The sequence below is a fragment of the Chanos chanos genome, chromosome 9 (assembly GCF_902362185.1).
Source record: "Chanos chanos chromosome 9, fChaCha1.1, whole genome shotgun sequence".
NCBI lineage: Eukaryota > Metazoa > Chordata > Actinopteri > Gonorynchiformes > Chanidae > Chanos > Chanos chanos.
Window position 1 is genome coordinate 27468856 of NC_044503.1, and position 14875 is coordinate 27483730.

The 14875-nt window shown below is 44.8% G+C and overlaps 2 protein-coding genes across 3 annotated transcripts; both read left to right on the top strand.

Annotated features, from left to right (window-relative positions):
- Positions 1-1702: 1702 nt before the first annotated feature.
- On the top strand, positions 1703-5252 carry LOC115820509 (zinc finger protein 431). The gene is made up of 4 exons (XM_030784119.1): positions 1703-1920; positions 2877-3596; positions 3834-4804; positions 5164-5252. Exons 2-4 carry the CDS (start codon positions 2879-2881, stop codon positions 5215-5217), a joined length of 1743 nt encoding a protein of 580 aa, XP_030639979.1. The 5' UTR covers positions 1703-1920; positions 2877-2878; the 3' UTR covers positions 5218-5252.
- A 2943-nt stretch (positions 5253-8195) lies between these two features.
- Positions 8196-11915, top strand: LOC115820849 (zinc finger protein 79). Of its 2 annotated transcripts, XM_030784546.1 has the most exons (4): positions 8196-8335; positions 8934-9219; positions 10088-11300; positions 11400-11915. In XM_030784546.1, the coding sequence occupies exons 1-4, from the start codon at positions 8315-8317 to the stop codon at positions 11644-11646; spliced, it is 1767 nt and encodes a 588-aa protein (XP_030640406.1). In that variant the 5' UTR covers positions 8196-8314; the 3' UTR covers positions 11647-11915. The 2 variants fall into 2 exon arrangements, with proteins under 2 accessions (XP_030640406.1, XP_030640404.1); XM_030784544.1 differs by having other exon boundaries at positions 10088-11915.
- The last annotated feature ends 2960 nt before the right edge of the window (positions 11916-14875 follow it).

Below are 14875 nucleotides of genomic sequence, written 5' to 3' on the forward strand. Positions count from 1 at the left end.
TTTATTGCATGTGTTGCTTTACAACTTACTTGAAACTTGATCCTCTGGTTGCTTGGAACTGTGCCATTGTTTCGCTCTTGTTTTCTTTTTTCTGAGGCTTACAGGATGTCGAACTGCCCTCAGTTCACTCATGGGGATAAGACTGAGGCTCTTTATTTGAAAGGAAATATGCCCATGGGTGTTTCTCTGTTTCGATCACATGGTTCTGTTTAATTATATGTGCTAGATTGCACTAATTTTTGTATTTAACAGCCAAAAATAATTAAGGCATTCCAGATTTGTTAATATTAAACTCTTCTTTAAATATTTATTCATTCATATTCAGATTCTTTTCCCTCAACAAGAGATGTGCCAGGCAGTTTTCTGAATTCTTAGCCTCTCATCGTAAGGTGGTTTCGCAAATGGTGACTGGAGGTCGTGAGCAAATCTCCCAAATCAAACCCACAGTCAGCTGACCTTTAACCAATTAAGTACAGTTCCTGACTTGGACAATTCAGATCTGCAGACTTACCAGCTGTCTCCTTCTCTGGTATCTTACTCAATCAAACAAAGTCCAGCCAGACTCACGAATTATCAGCAACCCCTCCCATAATAGATCTCTGCTCATCGCCCTCGCCGGAGGCTTCTCCACGTCGGCCAAAGTCCAGGCAGAACCCTTAACTTTTGGCATCACCTCTAGTCCCCTTCACCTCCACCACCATTCACAGATACCATTAATTCAGCTCAGAACCCTATAGTGTTAAAGTGTCACCTGTAAACTGCACACGGTGAGCTCTCCCCAAGCCTCTACATCCTCTGGGGCAGATTTGATGGCCGAGGCTTCCCTGGCGAGCACCAGTGCTTGTTCTGCCCATGTTCATTTGCTTCAAAACGGCAGCTGACATATCACTGTATGATTCACTGTCCCTCTCCATGGGAAGACTGCAGAGAAAACTTTGATTGGCCTCCCAGCGGGACAAAGCCTGAGGAGAAAACAAGCCCCCAATAAACACGATAACGAGGTGCCCCCCCCCTCCCCCCACACACACACACTTCGCAACAGGCTTAAATTCAGGCTGCCTAAGGCAGACAGAATCATTTGCAACTCATGTTTCTCAGAGCTTCCAAACACTCTCTGACCTCTGAAGACACGTGCGGACAGAGGCTGGACCAGTGCACGGTCACCAAGGAAGATCGGGCAAAAGCAGAACCTGTTTGTCTCAGTGATATGACTGGTGATTTAAACACAGTTATTTATAATATGGTGGTGGTCACAGTCCCTGGACCTGTTTTGATTGGCTCTTCATACACCAAGCAGTTTGAGGAGGAGGGGCAAGGATCAGGGACAGACAGAAGTTCTTCACAGTCCACAGTAGCTGCGAGCCACAACAACATTTCTATATTTGTTTTTAAAATATATATAAAATGGGAAATTACGAAGAATTTAAAAGCATGTAATTATGTGTGCATATCAAAAGATGTTTTAAAGGACAGAGAATAAAGCTTTCAAAAAACAAACAAACAAACAAAAAAGAACAACAATTCCTTGATCTCGCTGTGAAATCTATTGTAATGCCACCCCAGTCCTGTAGAAGTCAGTAAGGACCGTATTGGTCTTCGCTCCTCCTCTCGTGTAACATAACAAGAGGGGTGTACTTATTATGGGTTTATTTTCCGTGAGTGTGTTTGCACAGGGGAGTCAAAAGAGGACAAAGTAAATCAAAGCACATTTAAAGTTATTTACTGGATGAAAGTCTTCGATCGGTTTGCTGCTGAGCAAACGTCACGCTGCAAGCGCCACTGCTATCTCGCCGTTGGTCGATGAAATTTGAAACATGACGGTAATCAGCATGTGATGTGCTCAAAGGTAGTGTGGCATAATCTTCTTGAATTCTGGACATCTGAAAAAATATCCTATCTCCGTCTAGAACGTTTCTAAAGGTAAGCCGGCCGAACCGTCCAAGCGTCATATAAATCCGGTTATATAAATAACTGTCAGTTACACACGATGAACTACAGACAAGCACAGTAGCCTTTTGTGTTTGCAGGAAGGCTACGTAATTAGCTAATGCTAGCTAATTTACTCTCCTGTTTGTGTTCTCGAGGCATAAGCACATCGCTCGGTTTTCTGCAAAGACAGCAGATTCTGCCTCCTAAAAAGTTGGTTAAACGTCAAACGATCATTATCAGTGCACAACAGTCTAAACTGTTCAAGTCGCCTCTAGATTACCAAAACAAGAGTAAATGAGTTAACGTGTAGTGTTTTCAGGGTTTGGCTTAGTCTGCGATTACATTTTGATTCTGTTACGCGAACAGTTAAAAATGAACACCCACACGTTAGCCTGTTTGTTTGAGAAAAGAAAAGAGAAATCGACGCTCACTATTAGAGAAAGTGGAGTGTCATTTGTGGGGCTTCATCGGTTTGCCTGCTGAAGTCCATACGGGAGTAATAGACTAATTTAATCCATAACAGCGGAGTTACTAGTTTAGAATTCTGTAATGCACCGAACCAACATTTGTCAACTTGACGTCGTTTTAAGAGAACTAATTTATTTTTGATAAAGCCATAGTAGGCATACAGAGTCCTGAATAAGAGCTCTGACAAGGTGAGAGCGTCAAGTTCCTTAGAACTCGATACCTGCGCTCGTCAGAAATGCATGCATGATTAGCTTTCAACTCAGACCCCACGGCTGTTAGTTTTTTTTTCCTGGGCTTTGTGGGGTTTTTTTTTAGTACACGCTGCAAACCCACACAGGTCTTTAACAGCAATAGCTGAGGGAACAAATTCTTGTTTAGAAATCTAGAGGCACTCTTTTGACTGTTTAATCTTGCTGTCCCATTATAACATGTCATACATCCTGCAAATTGATTTTTTTCTTCTCCTGCTGTTTTGATAGAAATGTCCTCAGAGTTCACTATTGATATTCAGTTAACTGAACTGGGATTCACAAGCTGGGACCTCCCTCTCTGTCAGCCGCCCAGTGGAAAGGAGACATCCTCGCCTCCACCCACAGAGAGTCCCGCCTCCGTCAGTGAAACCACTCCTACATCAGAAAGCCCCTCCCCTCGCCCAAACAACGATGAGGACAGAGGAACGGTCGGTTGTGCTCATCAGTATCGCACCAGGCCTGCTAATTCAGCACAGGAAAAAGCTGTACAGATAAAGCAGCAGCGAACACTTGGAAAGGATTCCAGTTCTGGTGCTCAGGTACCCAGACATTCCAAAATTCCCGTTCAGGCTCATTCTGGAAGTGGTAAAACCTGTAAAACTCCTCAGTCTCAATCCAGCAAACATGTCACCACCATCAGAAATGACTTTGGTATTGACATAAAGACCTCCGTCCTCCAGTCTAGTGTCGCTACTTCTCACAGTTCAAAAGCGTTTGCAACACAGAACGATGAGGTACAAGATGAAGGGAGTAAAGAGGGGCGGGATGGAGGAAACCGGCAGGATGATGTTGAGGGGCGACAGGAAAGCGCAGGTACGGAATGGAACGGCACGGATGAGCTGCAAAAAGATGGGGACGAATCCGACGACAGTGAAGTTTCGGAGGAAGAGGACGATGATGATGAGGACGACGAAGATAATGATGACGAGGAAGATGTTGTTTCCTCAGGTATGGAATGGGGTACACATCTGTACATGTGCACCAGTAGGTGTGAACCCACACTTAGAACAGACGCAACCCTGGACATTGTGCCAAGATTGAGACAAATGTCCCATTGTTTACTGTATATTTATCAATATTGAGTACATTTCTATTAATGTATGCTTATATATATTCCACAACATTAATCTGAGACAACCATGGTATGAATACTGAAACAGGTTTTTTTTTTTTTTTTACCTTTAGAAATGGACGCATCTGGAGAGCATCGTTGCTACGTCTGTGATGTCACCTTTCCCTCAATGTTTCTGCTCCAAGAACACATGCACGTGCACAACGGGGTGCGCCCGTACTGCTGCGCTGAATGCAACAAGCAGTTCTGCCATCTCGCCAACTACCGAGCGCACCTGCGCACCCATGCTGTATCACCTGCCATACGCTGCCTGGTTTGCCAGGCAAGCTTTGATACGGAGGAGCACTTGCAGGTCCACCTGGAGAACAACCACTTCGAAAAAGAGTTCTACCAGTGTGACTTTTGCAAACGAATCTTCACTTGCATAATACAGTGCGAGCTGCATGTGGAGAAGCACAAACGAGAAGCGGAGCACCAGTGCCCAAAGTGCCGCCGCCATTTCCGCCTGAGGCGGTCCCTGCGACGGCACGTGAAGCACCGGAGGTGCTACCTCACTTACTCTTGCACGGACTGCGGCCAGAGCTTCGGCAGGAAGGACGCCCTTCTGCGACACAGCTTCACCCACCTGGGTCTGCTTCCGTACACCTGTGTCGTCTGCAAGTGCCACTTTCGCTTGGCGTCGCTCTACCGCAAGCACAAGTGCAAGCCCGAGCGCATCCAGTGCGTCGCTTGCCTGGGTGTCTTCCAGAGTCAAAATGACTTCGACAAACATAAAAAGGACACGGGTTGCTGGGGTTACCAGGGCGCTCGGCCAACGGGCAACAGAGACGAAATTCGGTGCATGGAGTGCGGTCAGGCCTTCAACAACCCGGAGGAGCTGAAGAAGCATGCCGGGACCCACCAGAGAGTGCTGAAGTGTGCTGAATGCGGGATGGGGTTTCGCTCGAAGCTGATGCTGATGTCGCACATGGGCGGCCATGCGGGCCAGCGTCCGTGCCTCTGTCAGGACTGCGGACTGGGCTTCCCACATCAGCAGGCTTACGATAGTCACCTCAAGGACTGTGGTACTAAGCCCCATCCAGTGGTGAGTAAAACACCCAGTCGTATGTAAAGAGAGAGAGAGCGAGCACTCAAATGAAATAGAAATCGGAGATGGATTGTCTGATAGATAGCGGGAGAGGAATTTCATTCAGGAACATTAGTACTTTTCAAAATAATTCACAAAACAACACGTCACCTGTTTTTCATAGGCTTATTTCATAGTATGCAACTCATGACAAAGATATTTTCTGTGAGTCATGCTTACCTGTAATTGTACTGTGTGCTGTACTGTATATTATGCTATTATATTTTATATTATTATCATATTGTAGCTATATTAAGTAAGTCAGTTGTGGAGAAAATGGGGAAAAGTCAGTAACAGCTCAATAATTTTATTTACAGGCTGAAACACAGAAAAAAAAAGCAGAAGACCCGCTCAGCTCAGGTGACAAATAAAATTCCCATTGCGCCAAGGTCCTTGTCGTTTCCGGGCACTTCCGTGGGTACAAATTACGATGGGGGACAGATACTTTCCGCCAACCAACCCCAGGAGCCTTCGGAGGGTGTGTGGAAACTCACCCTCAATAAGCAGCCTCCTCCTGGTGTGCCGTTAATCATGTTTCTTCCTGTTCCCACCACCGTGTTTTCAGACTCATCGGTCCAAAGTTCTGGTCTGGTGACTGAAACTCAGCAGAATCCATCACAACCTCAAAAACTGATTTGCAGTGCCGATCCAGCCAGCATACCACCTACCAGTCCAACTGAAAAGTCAGCTTCAAATCAGTGTGTAAATCCTGTGTCACTCATAGACAACACTAAGTCAGCCATAGGAAACCCCAGTGGAAATGTACTAATACCACTGAAAAATGAGAGTAGTGATAAGAAGAGGTGGACAGTATTAGGAAGCGAAGGACCGCGCAAATCCGCGGTTGATAACGAAGTCATAGCCCAGGAGGAGAAAAGAGACATGAAAGCGGTTACCTTAGAGACAAGTATGGAGACTGAGCGAAAGAAAGAGGTCCCGCCAGAAACGGACTCGTTGATAGATGTTAAACGGACAAAGGCTTTGAAGGATGACAAAGACACTGATTTGGTTCATCAGAATGCGGTAGGCAGCCCTCGACCAGCAATGAGTACTTTGCAGATAAAGAAAGAAGGGGTTGAAGAGTGTGGAAAGCGGGACGGCTCGAAATGCCCATCAGACGTTGACTCAAGAGTGACTGAAATTGATACCAAAATCAAGATGAAGAAAGAAGAAGAACGTGAGATGAAAGGACCTCAGGATCCCACTGATGTGACACTTGAAAGTTTAGGGGTGAAAAATGAACCTGCTCCTTGGAACGCCGTTAAGGAGGAGCGTGACCAAGCAGAGATTTTGCCTCACTCCAAACTTAAGACAGATATGGATCTAAGTCTAAAAACTGGTATGCAAACCGAGTTTGGGAGTCAGTCGTGTGTAGCTGTGCAGAGAGCAGGGACAGAGGCAGAGGAGGACTTGAGTTTTGACAGCGTCGAGGTAGAACTCGGAGAGGAACACATCGAAGAACCGGAGGCGTGTGAGGAGGAGCTGCATGAATGCGTGACATGTGGAAAGATCCTTCTAGAAAGCGACATGGTTCAGCACTACATGCAGCACGCGGTGGAATCGGACTGCCCTGTGGTGGACCGGACCTCAAAACGCCGCACCTCCATGCGCCCTACCTCCAAAAAACTACCTCGACCCTCCCCTCCCCCCAGTCCTCCGAGTAAGAGACTGAGGTCAGGGACCAGGTTTTGACGCTTCAGTCAGTGGAACTTGTTTAGAATCAGTGAAAAAGCAGGACTTTATGTGTCTCTGTGTATTATCAACATGAACATCCCCGATGGCCAAAAGTTGACTTGACCTGCCTAAATTTGCGTCGGCAAGTTACGCTTGATCTGTATGTTTCATTTAATTTCTTTTGTTCCTCAGAGTGATTGTATTGCAGAGTACAATCATTGATCTTCGAAGACGAAAACCACACCACAAAACACTACAATAATCACAGTATTTTTTTTAATCGGTTCATTTCTTCATTGTTACATGTGATACCAATTTCTGCATCTCTTATTATTTCACCTAGTGCATTCTGTCAAATGATCAGTAAACGTTGGTACACTGAATAAAATAGTTATAGAAAACGGGCCAAAAGTTCTTTTTGGCTTTTTTGATGAAACCTAAGCCAGTATCGGGGAAATACCAATTAGAGAAACATTAAGCGCGTAAATAAAACAAAAGCCACATCATTCCACTGCGTTGTAGCATGCGGGATGCTAACCATTTGTGGGAGATGTTGGAACTGGCTTGTTTACTTTCCTGTTCGGCTAACAGAATGATGCTAACGGAAATCCTCCTTTGGTTTATCATGAATGGCTTGATTGTTCATCCACCAAAGTAATGTCTTGGAACCGGAATCGTATGACAGATGGCCAAAACAGCACAGGTAGTGCTTCATTCCAATGGGGTTGGTCCCACTCAGACATCCCATAGTTTTCCAAATCATTTGTATTGCCATTATGAGAGGCTTTAATGTTAAGGGTGGTGTGTATCTATCAGACAGGTGCATATATTCCTCACCTCAATAGAGACGTGTAGTTGTCGGTGGAAACAAACTTTTATAACAGGACTTGAGTTGTACACGAATGGTCTAAATGTTAAATAATGTCTGAATTTTGTGGCACTGTCTACATTGTAATTCTGTTTCTGATCCTGGCTACTGAACCTGTTTCTTTCTCAGGATGTAAAATTTTTTTTGGGGGGGGAGAATCAGGGAACTTTTTTGTTTCATGTTCTTGACCATACACATGGTGAATGTATGGCCTGTTGTTGAGAAAATTAAAAAAAAAATCTTTTTTTTTTTTGAGTGACAAAACAATGAATTTCTAGTTTTGTAGCATTTATTACTTCCTTTTGCTGTCTTGTGTGTCTTGTGTAAGCTCTTGTAAACAGGGAGATGGAAATAAATTGTTATGGCACATTACAATAAAATAATGTCATTTAAAAGCAAAGATAAGACGGTGAAATGAACATCGCCTGGCACTGTTTTTACCTCACTATATGGTGTACTCTTTTCAAAAACAGGAACCTGAGAATGACAATGAAGGACAAAGGGTTTTTTTTGTCAGTTCCTAACCAAACTGTTTCCCACATTTCCCCCCATTTGCTAAGCATGTAAACGATTGTTTAAATTGTAAATTTATACTTCTGCCTCCGTCCAGAAATGACTGAAATATTTTTTTCTGTCTGTATAACGGCGCTAGTCAGAACGGTGAACGAAGGGACTACAAATATAGTCACGTGACAGGGGGGGCCCGGAAATAAACTGTAGGTTGAGGAAGAAAAAGATTACAAAAACAACGAAAAAGAAATAAGCTAATAGCGGAAGATAGACACACGACCTTCTTGCTGTCAGTATTATTCGTGAGATGTCGATCTGAGGAAATACACGGATTTACATGTCTCGGTAAACGAGATATGACGGAGAACTCAGTCGAAGGCGACAGAACCCACTCATGTGTGCCCAAAACCAACTAAATGGACAAAGACAGAATTCCGGTGAGTAAACACTTTTTCAAAATGCACTCTTACTTTTAAAACAATACGCAATTTCACTTTCAGAAATGCACCTTTATAACGCCTCCTACACCTGAAATTCTTTATAGCTAGTTAGAACTTGAAAGCTTTAACAACATGCTCGTGCGCCCTAAAATCAAGCAAATAATTCGTCACAACAAGTAGGTACAGAAAGTCCATTCCCTGTTCTACTTGCACAGGTTGCCTGTAACTGATAATATATAATAATCAATGATGCATGGACGTCAGTGTAAACAAATCATGGTACCGCACCTGTCTAAACGTGTCTTTTTTTGGCACGTACAATGTACGCATTTTGAATGACAGTTTAACGAATCGACGAATAGTGTCGAGTTTGTTTTGGCTTTTTAGATGAGTCGGGCGGTGGCTGTCGGTGCCTTGACCGTCTCCTCACATTAGTTTTTAATTGTGCGTAAATGAAGGCGCGTGTTAATTACACGTTATTTGTTATCATTATATCTGAAATAAGATGAATTACTCACCCTAATACACCCAGTTTCGTCGTCTTGTGTATTTAGTTAATATGTCTATTTCAAACCACACACTTCTTTTCACACAGCATGGACCTTGCTCATGGCTGGACATGAATCAGTTCATTGGAGACCTTATGGCCTCTAGCACTTCCGGCACTGTCCAGCCGCCAAAAGATCCCAGCCAGCAGGAGGCACTACGCGTTGCTTGGGAGAACGCGGAACACGACGGCCTCGGTCTGAAGGTGCCCCCTTTGCCTTATATGAATCCATCCAGACAGATTCAAGAGAAAGGCCCAGTTGGGCTTGTTTTGCAGGCGCTCCCCGACGCAGGAGAGAGGACAAGAGAGTCTGGGAAGACCAGTGGCCAACATTGTGAGTCAGTGGTGCAGTATTATGACAATGTTTCTCGATTACTGTCCTGGGGACCCACTGGATAAGGCCTTTGTCTCCCTTAAATAGTGTTTCCCAATTCTGCTGTTGGGAAGCCCACAGCTCTGCCAATGTTAGATCGCTCTACCGCTCTAATACAACTGGCATAACTCATTTGGTAATTATCGAGCCCTTTATTCACTGGTGTAGGTGTGTTAGACCGGGAAGAGACCTAAAATTTACAGAGCTGAGTGAGCCTCCATGAGCTGGATGGTGAAAACTAAAACCCTCCCCCTAACGTGAGTGACACCAGGGGAGTGTTCCAGAAAGCGGGTTTAGTGAAAACTCTGAGTTAGTTAACTCAGAGTAAGTAGTAAACCTCCTAATAGAAGAGCCCTATGGCTTCATTCTCCTAGCAAAACAAAGCCATAGGGCTCTTCTGTTAGGAGCTTTACTACTTGCTCTGAGTTGACTAACTCAGGGTTTTCACTAAACCTGCTTTCTGGAATACCCCCCAGATCTACCTGATTGTCAAGATCTTGATTAGCTGTGCATGTCTGTTCATTGGATCCCTAGAACTAAAATTAAGTTGAAAGGTTTTTATGTGACATAATGAGTAGGAATGGAAAAGTCGTAGTCTGAGGCATGCCATACTTCACACACTGACTGTGAAAGCTCCTGGTTGAATAGTTCAACATGAAGGACACATCTGTAATGATCTGAAGTTGTTACTGTCTCATCATTATTTCAATACGTATACCACCTAACTCATTCATTTTTGTTTTTGACAGATTTATGAGATCCTCATTAAACTGCCTATTGATTTTTCTATTAGTTCTTACCTCTTCTCCCATTTTCTGTCCTCTCTCAGTTCAGCATCGTACCTGCACCTGTCCCAGCTGCCCATTCTCTTCCTCCTCTTCCTTCACGTCGCCTTCCTCTCTGCACACACTGAAGACCAGAGAGCGTCCCTCATCCCCGCTGTCAGCCTCAATGCGTCAGTCTAAGGAGGCGGCCGCCGCCTCCGTCAGCCTGGGCCTGTGTCTGGGTCTGGGTCTGTCTCTGGAGGAGGAGCCCGGAGAGCCGAGCAGCACGTCCAACCCAGAGGCCTCGCAGAGACAGCCGCATCCACAACAGCAGGACAAAGGCACCAGCACCCACAGCCCTGCAGCACAGCCGAGCTCGGAAACCGCTCAGAGGTGCCCGCACCCCCTTACCACCTTCCCCTGTCTCTGCTGTCACCAGGGTTTTCAAACCTGCGCCCAGCTGCTGCAGCACCAACAGGGCACGGATTCTCGCTACACCCACACCCACGCCCACCATCACTACCACCACCATCACTGCCCGCTCGCGTCCTGCCTCCCGTGTACGCAGCTGCATCGCTCCGCCCAGTCGCCTCCGCCCTTCCCGTGTCTGACCTGTCAGCGGACTTTCCCCACCTGCGCTCAGCTCTTGCGTCACCAGCAGGGCCACGCCCAGCAAGAGGGCCTGCAGCAGCACCCGTGCATGCACTGCACGGCCTCGTTCCCTCGTCCGTCCCAGCTGCTCCAGCACCAGCGTGCCCATCACGCCTCCAAGGCCGGCGGCTTCATGTGCGCGGAGTGCGGCCGCGCGTTCAACTCTCACAGCAACCTGCGCATTCACCTGAACGTGCACACCGGCGCCCGACCTTACATCTGCAGCGATTGCGGCAAGAGCTTCAGCCAGTCGGGGGCGCTGAAAATCCACCAGCGGATCCACACCGGTGAAAGGCCCTATACATGTGGGTTCTGTGGGAGGGGATTCCCCCACCTGGCTGGGGTTAGGGCGCACGAGCGTACCCACACCGGAGAGAAACCATACCGCTGCTCGCAGTGTGGCAAGTGCTTCACCCAGTCAGGTGCGCTGAAGATCCACATGCGCATACACACAGGCGAAAGACCTTTCATCTGCGGCCTCTGCGGTAAGAGCTTCTCCAACCGATCGGGGATTCGCTTTCATCACCGCACCGTGCACGGGATCGTCTCCGAGCCCAACTCGGTCGGACGGCCCAGCCTGGCCGGAGCCAACGCGTCCTCCGCCTCTGACTCTTTGTCTATCCATCTGCCCGACGACCTGAGTCGCCGTGGCAGTTCCGGTTCCGGTTCTGGTTCCGGTGCCGCCTCCACGGCGACCTCGAGCACTCTCCAGTCCGGCTTTAGCAGAGGCCCTGAACACCAGGCCCGGTCCAAACCCGTGGAGGAAAAGAACAGCGCCAATAAAGAAGAGGGCTCTGGTAGGGAAACGGAGAAGGGGGCTCTGCCTTACGCATGCGAGGACTGTGGCCTGCGCTTTCGGGACGCCCTCTCCAGAAACCGACACCAAATGCTGGAGCACTACTCCACGGAGGAGGCAGAGAGGGAAGAAAGAAGAGGAGGAGGAGGAGGAGGACACAGTAAGGACAGGGCTTAGGTAGAGCAGACTGCAGGAAAAGGTTGCTGGCCTAACAATAGGGGACAAGAAACAAAAGAAAGGGATGAGGGTACCTGAATGTCCATTATGTCTGTTTTGAATGGTCCAGCTTACTCTCTGAGATGTGTAAGAATGTTTAAACTGCCACTGCTTTTGCTCAAGCAAAGTTTAAGTCTAAAATCCCCGAATCTGGCCTTTAATGCGTTTTTGTTACAAAGCTATTGTACTTGAAATTGCACTTTAATCACTACAGCAAACAACAAAGAGCATTGTCAGAAAGGTTAAAAACAAAATTGAATATCAAAATCAAGTCCTTTTAATTTGCTCTTGTAGTAACTGCACCACTGGCATTTATATTTGGTCATGAAAATCTTTATATATATATGTATTTCCAGTATTCACCAGTACATTGTTTTTTTTTAAATATGCGGTCCATATTGCCAAAAAGCCTGTAATACAAACTGTATTTATCTTATATTTATATTAGGTGAACCATATATTAGCTCATTAGTGCCTGTAGGCTGGTAATTATGACAGGCAAAGTCCTGATGAAAGCCATAGCACGGAACCAGTGCCTCCCAAATCACACATGACTTTTAATCAGTAATCACAATTTTTAAATCAATCTGGGCTATGAACAGACTGATTTCATCTCCGACCGTTTCTGAAATACAGAAACCGGGGTTGCACCCATGTGAGGAACTAATAATTTTGGTTATGTAATACGAATATTACTCAGAGTTGTGCCAGTGTACTTTTAAATGAAACAAGTGATCTTAATTTGCATAGTAGGCGGTGTCGGGGCATAAAAAATACATAGTGAACGTCAGGACTAATTTGGATGTGAAAATAAATGACGTGCCCTCGTGTGTATCATATTCAATGAGAATTGAAAGCACAATTAGGGAGATGTGTATATGTTAAAATGTAGAATGGCCAAAATACTCCTTATTGTTACATATCCTTCAATATCCGTTTTATTTTTTGAATTGTTGCGTTGCTTCGTCTGTGTAACACTGCCACCCAGTGGTCAACAGTTAACTTAAAAGCTGCAAAAGACTTTTTTTTTTTTTTTTACCTGTAAAACTAGTCCGTGTAATCGACTTTACAACGCCATACAACAGCGTTTTTTTCCCAAGTACTCTTCTCTCTGTGTTTTCCTACAAAAATCTGTCAGGTTTTTATATATGAAATGATCAAAACAGCATAATACATGATTGTGTGCTCCGTTAATACGTCATTGTATCTCATTCTTTGTACAACCGTTATTACCTTTTTTTTTTGTCTCTGTCCATGTTACAGTGGCTGTGTAGTCCCTCAGCTTTCCTTTTAAACTGCCCTCCTTTCATTTCCTGCTGAATTTCTGGAAATAAAACACGTCTCACGTCTTGGGGAAACTGTCGTTTTTATCATGATGTTTTTAGAGAGTGTCGTATTTATAGTGAATGGTCTGGAAGGCGAGTACGAGCACATTTCAAACCTTTAAATGGCAAGTAACAGCAAATGTATTAAAAAGTGTTGACCACATAATATCCTACACTGTAAGTTGACCTTCATTTGCCACACATTTTGAGAACGTTTAAAAGAACGTCTTTCTTCTTTCTTTCTCCTTGGAACAATTCGATTGATCTTGCTATCATGCAAACACACAAATATTGCATTCATCGTTTTCGGACTCATTTTCTCCTGGACATATGCTAGAGGCGGTCAGAGAAAGTGCAAAAGACTCGATCAGCACTGAATCTGCCAGTGTCCGAAATTCAATACACTCTATTATCACTTTTCACGCTTGAACCGAAGTGTTGAAACATATTAAGGGTTTTCACACTTAACTGATATGTGCATGCGGTATTTGAAATAGTTTACATTTTCACTTTTGGAGTGGAAGACTCTTGGCAATTACCCAAACTTCATTTTTATTTTACGTTTAAGTCAACGTTTTGATACCACTGATCTCCACTACAGAATATAACGAGTGTAGCAGCATACATTTTACTTTTAACGATTCGTAAAGGCTTGGGTAATGCACTGTGCACAGACGCTGGTGATAATTAAACCGTTTATTCCTCCTCTTGCCTTTCTCTTCCCAAAGGAAGAGTGCATAGAATTTGAAGATGTGCCATTGTCCGACAGCAACGCCACGTTGTTGCCAAACAGCTGTAAAGCAATATATGGAAATTCCCTAGAATGCACCTTTCTCTACTGGTTTTCAACGGTCACTGCAAGAGACAATAAAATGAATTATAGAAAGGTTAAATTTCTATTGTATTTGTGTCTGTCAGACGAGTTTCCCGTCATGAATTGAGAAAATGGATTTGGTTCTCTCTTCAACTACCTTTGAAATGACACTGATGGGAACTGAAACCTCAACGCTGTGCAGAGTCATGCTACGGCTCATTCACAAAAATGAATATGTGTCTGTCTGGTCTCGCTGTAACGCACACAAATGTAGCGGAAAAGAAGTAGACTGACGCTTAGACAGCATTTATTAGCTATTTGTTTCGTTTGCTTGGTTACCTGAGCAAGTTACAACTGGGAAAGTTTAAGGTGCTCCATCTTCAGCTCTCCTTGTATGTTTACGTAGATAAAACAGTTTTTCAGTCAGCCTTACTGAGGAACGATATGTCCAACAGCTACCTCTCACTGCTAAAATGAAATAAAGATGCATGAACCATACAAATGAATTCGATCCCCTAGTAAATGAGCACTTATAGTCATTTCAATAATTGATGGTGTTTTCCAAGACACCACCCCTAGCTGTGCAGCAGCAATATCATTTCCTTTCTAACTGCGAGTTTATTTACCAGTAAGGACCATTTAATTGAACTGCGTGATTGTGGCATGACCGTTGACCTCAGTCAAAGTTGCCTACTGCGGTATTTAAAAGCAGAGACTTGAGGACCTGAATTGCGCCTGGAAACAAGTGACGCGCGGAAATGAAGATTACAACTGGTCCTTGAACTTCAAGTGTGCGATGTATCTAAAACCTAAGCTTCTATAATATTCTAACATATTTATTCCCCCCATGTATGAGATTTGTAACTTTACAAATACATTCCTCAAATTGTAACTACTCGTCTGCATCTGTATTACTGCAATTTACCCAGGATTTTAAAAGCAAAGTCGTGCCAGGCTACTCTTCCTCATAACAATAGCCCACGCCATCTCGAGTTACTGTATGTTTATCTTTGAAAAGAAAAACTGCGAAATGGTTCTCGGTCGTACTATG